At 43.9% G+C, this 8918-nt stretch overlaps 1 protein-coding gene across 1 annotated transcript in view; it reads right to left on the minus strand.

Moving 5' to 3' along the window:
* ntrk1 (neurotrophic tyrosine kinase, receptor, type 1) overlaps positions 1-8629 on the minus strand; it is a gene marked incomplete at both ends in the record, with an annotated part of 33520 nt that extends 24891 nt beyond the window's left edge. The window contains 3 exons of the mRNA XM_084557685.1: positions 1663-1734; positions 1819-1893; positions 8448-8629. Coding sequence (XP_084413811.1) covers positions 1663-1734; positions 1819-1893; positions 8448-8629 — 329 coding nt within the window. The remainder of the gene's footprint in view (positions 1-1662; positions 1735-1818; positions 1894-8447) is intronic.
* Positions 8630-8918: the final 289 nt, after the last annotated feature.

Below are 8918 nucleotides of genomic sequence, written 5' to 3' on the forward strand. Positions count from 1 at the left end.
ATTCATGCTTCACGTCTGTGTTTCTGATCATTTTCATCCATGTCAAAGTTATAATTTTTTTTGATTTAGGATCAAATCTCTGCAAAACCAATGTTTGCATCTGTGTTTTCCAGCTTGTACCCAGTGCACCGTGTCCCGATGCATGTATGGATTACTCTGCTTGCTTCTCCTCCATCTCTTCTATATCTTATTCTGTCTCTATCCAGCCGGCCTCAAGCTGAAGGATCCCCCGCCCCCCCCCCCCCCCCCCCCCCCGCCTCCATATGAACAGGGTTCTGCTCACGGTTTCTTCCTGTTAAATGGAGTTTTCTGTTCTTGCAACCGCCGTCTACCTCTGATTGCTACTGACGCTATATAAATAAAACTGAATTGTCCAAGCTGGAATTATGACTGGGATCAAATGTGGGCCACTTCTTAAAGGAATTAAAATGGTCCTGTGTCTGATATTGTGTCTGTCAGGCTATGATAATAATACTGTGACAGAATACTACACATCCTTTAGCCAATCCTCTCAGGCCACTTGAATATCACCACAGTGGATTTAAAATGATCCTCAGTCTTGCAAGGAACCCGGCTGTAAATAAGCCTCCCTGAGAAGATGACAGAAAGCCACACTGGGGAGCGAGCGCATGGAAACCAATACATAATCACTCTGACAGGGCCAAGGGTTCAATTATTTGTTTTCCTTGCTCCCAAAAGTTCATGTCAGATGGGTTAGCCATTGGGGCTTATCCATTACCAGCTCGATTCCTCCTCGGGGTCCGCAGAGGGGGTGGGAGCAGGCCGGGAATAGCAGCTCATTCTCCGTTAGCCGCGGCTACAAAATACATCTGAGTTCCAGGAGGTTCGTTATAGGACGATGGGAGCAGGAAAAGGAAAGTGGTTCTGGCTGACGTAGCCTGGTTACAGTCAGTCGCTCTTAATCTCAGAAATACATCTGTCACATAGAAACCCCCCCCCCCCCCCCCCCCATCTTCTCCCTCCATAGTGAAATATTGATTAAGTGATAATGGACCCTTAGTGGAGTGTATTTATTATGCATCAGTTGTCGATAATCCGCCAAAGTGAGCGAGTAAAAGGTGACTGGTGGATGTCTTCTCCAATTTCTTGAGCTCACCCTGCCTACCTCACCACCACCACCACCACCACCACCAACACCACCACCCCTGGTCCCTGAAACCCGCCTGTCTTTCAGATAAACAACACTGGACATGCTGCACACTGCTCGGTAAAATGATGAGGACAAGATGCTGCCGATAAGGGTCAGCTGCTGATGAATAGACAGATTTGATGGTTTCGGTCGATAAGTATTCTATTATTATTTATCGCTGGGAACGGACCGTCCGGGTAAAACTGTTCGGAAACTGAAGAAATGAAATGATGCAACAGAAAAACAAATGCAGAGTGCTTTCTGTGTTGCAGACTTGCAGCAATTAGGAAAGAAAATTAAAAAAATTTGGGGCCATGACAGATCATTTTCCACTGATCAATGATAATTTGATTGATGCCTTAAAATCCTGCGTGCTAATCTGTGCATCCTTTAAAAGCAGATGTGAGATGTAAAGCCGTCTGACATGTGCAGTGTTTAAGAGCCGGCTGGTGAGTGACTGACAGCGACAAATAGGTCGATCCCCACACGGGTCAAAACATGACAACACTTACACATACTGCAGCTTCAGGTTGTTCTGGAAGGCGTTGGCAGAGATGTACCTCAGCTTACACATGGTCACCGTGCTGGAGAGGATGAGAGAAAACACACGATCCAGACAAAAGTACGAGGGCATACGTTTAAAAAAGCCTGAGTAAACCATGACTTACAGGTTCTTCAGCTCTCTGTAGTAAGCCAGGTCAACTTCTGTTATGTTCTCCAGGCCGGCTTGGTTTTCTATGTATCTGGTTATTGGAAAAAAAGGAGGAGACGAAGACACAGAGAGAGTTAGATGAAGTTAAATGCATGCATTTCGCTGTAACCTTCAGCCTTTTGTTGTGTCTGCGTTTAGCTGAGACCGTGCTCAGTGGAAATTATGGGTAACCAATGGAAAAAGACTCAACAATGAATACATTCCTTGACTTAGAACGTACAAAAGAATCAGACGGAAGGAATTTGGAGTTTATAAAAAAACACTAATAAAATGGGTCGCACTGTACCCAACAGTTAATGTCACACACATCCAGATATTTCCTCATCTTCATAAACTAGTTGTCAGCCCAATTCAAAACTGACTCTCTGAGGCAGATTGTGTGCAGCTCTCCTCTTATAAACCTGGTTTTTCAATGCAGAGGTGTCACGGATGCATCAAGAGAGCTGCAGACAATTTGTCCGAGTGGTCACTTGCTGTATTGCCGTGTAATCCAGCTGTAAAAATGTTCCCAGCCCATCTATGGGCCAAGAACTAAAGATTATTTAACCATCAGTTGTGTAGATGTTTGGTTGAGTCCAAGCTAAAAACAGAAACTGTAGAGAAGCAAATAAGAAGACACACGAGACTAAAGAATAAATTCCTTGACTGAGAATAAACAAAAGAATCAAGAAGAGGAAGTCTATGTTTGTTATATAGGAAGCATTGGTCCAGTGATTAAAAAGAATTAGAATAAAAATGGCTGTCTTGTCACCAAGACAAGAACACACAGATAAATGCCTGATGAGCTCCCGTCGGTCCAACTCCATGCATCCAGATGTCTGACTCACTGAGGCAGATTCTGTGCAGCTGTTATAAACCTTTTCTTTTCCCCTATGCAGAAGTATGGACGCATAAAGATAGCTGCAGACACTTTGTCCCAGTGGTCACTGGCTGTATTGCAATGAGAAAATCCACATGAGGCCAAAAAAAGCATTTTAAAATCTAGAATATTGTTGAAATCCAGCTGCAAATGTCATCTTTGTAAAATTTCCCCAGCGCCTAGAAAAGCTTTATTATCACAAGGTGATGGCTCAGGCACTAAAGAGTATTTAAACATCAGTGGTGCAGATGTGTGGTTGAGTCCATGCTGAACAGTATGTAGAGAACCAAATAAAAAGACACACAAGACTAAGAACATGCAAAAAGAGTCAAGAAGAGGAAGTGTGTGTTTGTTATATACGGAGCATTGGACCGATGATTAAGACAAGGAACACAGAGAAGCTACCTCTGCAGCTATTATACACCTTTTCTTTTCCCCTATGCAGAAGTGTGAATGCCTAAACTGAGCAAAATCCACATGAGCCCAAAAAAGCATTTTAAAATTTAAAAAACTGTTGAAATCCGTCTGCAAACTGCAAAATTTACTAAGGAAGACTAAGGAATAAACTCGTCGACTAAGACCAAACAAAAGAGTCAAGAAGAGGCATTCAGTGTTTATTATTAGGGAGCCTTGGACCAATAATTAAAAAGAATTGTAATATAAATGGTTGTTTTCTGCTCAATACAAGAACACACCTATAAATAGAAGAGCAGACGCAGTGTTCTCTGTGCTTTCACTCACAGCCGACTATGAAAATGTTCACACTGTCAGCAGCAGAATGGGCTGAATTGAGTCGGCGTCACCTGTGTAACCTCAGTGTCAATACTCAGAGGCTAATTACTTAAACCATTAACCCATCATTATTCACAATGGGAAGAAACAATAGAGGGAGAAAAAAAAACACAGGACGAGAGAAATGACATGCAACCGTTGGGAGAGAATGGGAATCGAAGCCGTAATGATGCGAATAAAAGGAGGTCAACGTTCAAACTCGGCCCCGACGCATAGACAGACCGGCTCGCGTCCTACCTCGCTGACATCCATCGAACAAACTAACGGCAGATAACAAACCCGGCTGTGATGTCCAGGGACCCACGGAGCTCAATCAGAACCTCATCTGGTGGAAAAAAAACAGTCTTAAGAGAGGCTGTGCAGACAAGGCTGATGGGAAATTCTTCTCAATGAGTAATTTTCCACTGTTGCAGACGCAGCCCACCTCAGAATAACTAGTGAGCTGTAGATCAATGTAGCACTCAGCGCAAGGACGCCTCGACTCTTTTCATGAGATGTTTGAATAGATGGCTTCATCTGAGCTTCCAAGGATCTCGCCTCAGCACACCGTCCACCTCATCCTTCGCCCTTCTCCACCTCTCTCCGTCCCCTCGTGTGCTATATATGGACGCTGTCAGGAGGACGCTCTTTATTGTGCTTTATTTTGCAAACAAAGATTCAGATACTGAAGGATTTTATCTATGTGGATGTGTCTTCAGCCCTCTCTCCAACAAATCATAGTATCCTTGTGGAGGAGGAGCACAACGAATCAAATAACCACGATAAAAAGAAATTATATAAATAATGTTATGTTCAGCAGAGTGCCTTGCTTCAAACACAATGGATCTTTTAATTTAGTTCTATTTATTTATTAAACGGCCTTAAAATGTCCACAAAAACCAAACCTCATCTCGCGAACATTAGAAATTCCACAAGGCCGATAAACTCTGTGTTCAAGCCGTCTGGTCAAATTCAATCAAACAAACACTTTTTATTTCTACAATCTTTTAGGATCAGAATCGACGCAGCAGAAGCAGATATCATCTTATTTGTTTTACTGTTCTTCCTTGTGACTAATGGACATTAAGCACGAAACACCCCTACAGCCGATGCATAGATTCTGGTGCGCTATGCTAGTGGTGGCTAATTTAGCCTTGAATCAGCAGCCTCAAGCAGCCTCAAGCAGCATCGAACCTCAAGAGAGCTCCAAACGTCAGCCTTGAACCAAACCAGCAGCCTCAAGTAGCTAATGACTAATGGACATTAAGCATGATACGCCCCTACAGCCGATACATAGATTCTGGGTGCGCTATGCAAGTGGTGGCTAATTTAGCCTTGAATCAGCAGCCTCAAGCAGCCTCAAGCAGCCTCAAGCAGCATTGAACCTCAAGGGAGCTCCAAACGTCAGCCTTGAATCAGCAGCCTCAAGCAGCCTCAAGCAGCATCGAACCTCAAGGGAGCTCCAAACGTCAGGTAAGCTCCTCCTTTCTAACTCCACACATCTAGATTCATTTTTTCATTGCTAATAAAGTGTAGTTTGAGTCCATCTGCCTCTATTTATATATCATTATATGAAGTTATCGCCTGTGCAGAAGTAATATGAGTGCATTAATAGAGCTGTTTTCAAGTGGTCACTTGCGGTACTGAAATGGAAAACGGCCAAAAAGTAGTTATTCCTTCTCTCTATAATTAATTTGTGGTAACTGGACTGAGCACGAAGGAAAATGTGCCAGAAGTTGGAAACTTTCCTGTCTCATGAGCTCAAGATTCAAGTGAGTGGGCTCCAGTATCCAATAAATCCACGTAGTACTCAGCAAAACCTCTAAATAGACTTTAAATGCGTGAAGAACATCTCCAGACATGTTTTAAGAAACGTAATCAAAATGCTCTGCTTTGGATTCTGATGTTTTTCTCAGCTTTTCGCCACAGAAACGTTAAATCTCCTGCAGAAAGATTCTTCTCTTCCCGCTTTAAAAGTTCATCCTCTGAGATTTCACATCACACCTGTGTACGTTGCACACTGGATCGTGATTGGCTACTTGTTGTTGTCACACAAACACATATAATATGTTTTAGAGTGAGACAGAAGAACATGTTCTCTTTCTGCTAATAAATCTGAGAAGTGTCTTCAGCTATCGATCTCTGCACAGTGAAGTTCAAATATTAAATAGAGACAATGAAATAGAAGAAAAACACATTTTAGTGGAACTGGAGTTTAAATATAAATATAATATTTAAAATGCATTGGGTTAACAGGTCCAGCTCCTCCAGACCAGACTGAACGTGCAACAGTGAAACTGAAATTTGACTGAACAGATAAATAAATAGGTATTTACTCCGGAATCAGCTTTCACATTAGACACTCCTGAAGGTGATATCACTGACTTCCATCCATCAGTTCCCACTAATACATACCTAGATGTGTTTCAGTGAAATTCAATGAACCTCTCTTGTTAGTTTAGTCATTGATATTTAGGAAAACTGAGAAAACAAAGAACAAATCTTCATGGGTTTTTGCACATTTAAGGTGGAGACAACAAGATTGTTTGAAACAAGGTTTCTAGAAGGTCATGTGACTAACGGGGCTCCACTCCTGCTCTCATCATGTTTTATGAGATCATTTAATTAAATTAAATCTCATTGCAGCAAACCTTCCATATGTGTACAGGACTCAGGTCTCAAAATAAAGTTAAACTCAGTCCTGTCTGTGACTCCTACATCTCCCAGCAGCAGCGGTGGTGGTGGGAAAGAGAAAAAAAAAAAAGCAGAAGAAGAAACAAGTGCAGCTTTGTTCTTCCTTCTTCCTTCCTCGCTGTCTAATTTACGGGTGTGAAAGCAAAGAGATAAGCGCCTCACACAGGAAGACACAGGAAGGAGGACGCCTCTGAGTTAATGGTGTCTTTGCACACGAGGCCGAACTGTCCTGCCAGGTAGGTAACCTGCACACACACACCTTCCAACATGAAGCTAACTCAGAAAAGTTTCTCTTTTTATCTATTGCTGCTGGTTAATGCTGTGACAATGCTTCATATTTTATAACCGAATCATATGCTTGTAGATTATCTGAACATAGATTTAACGAGTGCCAAAACAACAACAACATACCTGCAGTCATTTCTACTTGACGACAGCCTCTTTCAGCATGTGCCATTGTTTCTGCAGCTCTCTCTGTCGGTCAGCTGCAGCACACAAACCTTTTTTGATTCATGTCTGATTGACCCACACAGCAATAATGTGATTACGGGGCAGGTGGGCCCAGGATCACCCATCGCCCTTACTTATTGGATTGAGCCAAGTGGGCTGTATATCATCTATTGTTCCCGGGGCGGGGGCATTGACTGGCAATTCACAAAATTGAATTTATAACTCGGCTTATGATGAATTTCGGCCCCTGTTCCACGGTTAATGGCCCCTTGTTTGTTTCCGCGTATCGGCTGTGTTCGCTTGCGCTGCCAATAGGCTGAAGTGTTGTTGTTTGCTGGCATGTCGAGCGGCGCAGATGTCCGCTCGCTTATTGACCGGACATTTCAGGGAGAATGTCAAGCCTCACCCTGAGCAACGCAAAACATGTTTGGCTGCAGATACGAGGAAATACCTCTGAGGTAAAAGAGAAAGAAAGAGGGGGATGGAAAGGAGAGAAAAAAGGCAGAAGGGGAGAGCGGGGTACAGATGAATAGAGGTAGAAAGTGGCAGTAAATTGACTTCCTCCACCGAAGTAGCGTTTCACAAATGTAGTTCCTTCTTAACAAGTGCTAATTGCTTGGAAACCGAGGACAGGAACAAAGAGAGAACAGCGTGGTGGTGCAGAGTGTGACATTTAGTTTTCCATGCAGGAGCTGATGGTGGGTTGCATAATAATACAGCAGCCCCCTTTAAATCACAGGTGGTCAGTTTCCACTTCTTTTTCCACAGGAAAGTTTTTAAAAAGCCGACGTTAAATAACAGTCATCTGCCGCAGACGCGACGCCGCGGCTGAGAGAGACGTCTCGGTCCACAGGAGCTGCACCTGAGCTTTCTTCACGCGTCCTCCCAGGGACTACCTGTCCATCAGCTGCAAAGAACTTCCTACATCGGACTAAACTCGCGTCCGAGCCACAGAGCGCTAGTGCTCGTCGGCCATCTTCTGAATCACAGAGAAGGAACGTGAATCAGGTCAGATCAACCTCAGTGGCCAGGGCTTGGAATTTAAATTTGAGGCAAGAAAATTATTTTCATGTTTACTGGACATCACTGCACGATGCATGAAGATTCATACTGATGTGTCTTTTGATTTAACATGCAAAATCTGAGGCGGTTTTTAAAAGCCTCACTCCATCTCAAAGGTGCTCCATCTTTACCAAAGCATGTACAGTTTTGCTCGTTCCCGTCAGCGCCAAAATCCATTATCGATTCCCAATAAGAAGATTTACTGCCACACTGATGCGTCTCAGGTAGCGGTAGAATAACTTTATATCAGGCTGAGATTTGGCAAACGCTGAGAACTAGCTCTGCATGTGATGCACAACAAAATGACTTTGCAAGACCCTAACCCTAACTCACCGTAAACTTGAGGGACTCAAGACAGAAAATACCACCAGTAAAGTCAGACATCAACATTAACTTGACGCATCAAAGATATAAGTTCAAAAAAAAAAAACTGAAGTATACCCAATAGTCAACTTTATAATATATAAAAGCTTATGAACCATCAGGAGGAAAGCACCAAAACTATGTCAAGCAACTTTGGAACTACACGTTCTTACCAACTGCACAAAGAAAATCCATATTCTATCATTTACCTTCACATCAGAAGGTATTGATTGGAGTGATTTCCACCAAAACGCTACCATTGAGACAGTTTAAGCAGATTAAACCCAGACTGAAGAGAGAACATCAAGCCTGGCAAACCACCAACCTGAACGATTCCCTCGTGGTCATTAGAGGAACATGCAGAGCAGGTGACATTTCATACTCACATCTCGGTCACGTTCTCGCTCTCCTGCGGTACCAGCGGCGGGATGCTGGTTATGCTGTTGGACTCCAGGCACAGCAGCATGACGAAAGAGCACCGGCAAGCCGACGGGCATCCTCCCAGGGTGGCTGCCGGCGCCAGGCTCAGCAGGGCCAGAAGCGCCAGGGCCCGGGGTGCCACAGCCATCTCTCAAAGGTTGTTTTTTTTTTTTTTTTTTTCTCGGCAGCACCACCAGGGAGGTTTGGGAAGCTGGAGCTGCTGGAGCTGCTGGAGCTAGTGTCTGTGTGATTCACCTAATGAAGAGAAAACAAATGAGTGGCGGAGAGCTTTCACACACTCTTCTCTTGGCTCTCTGGCGGGGTTGGGATCCCAGCTGGTCAGGGTCTGGTGCTGAGCCACAGCTGTACTGAGCAGCAGGAGGGGCAGGCAGGCAAAGTAGGCAAGGGGCCCCTGGGGACATGGTAGTAGTGGGCTG

This window comes from Chelon labrosus, assembly GCF_963514085.1.
Source record: "Chelon labrosus genome assembly, chromosome: 12".
NCBI lineage: Eukaryota > Metazoa > Chordata > Actinopteri > Mugiliformes > Mugilidae > Chelon > Chelon labrosus.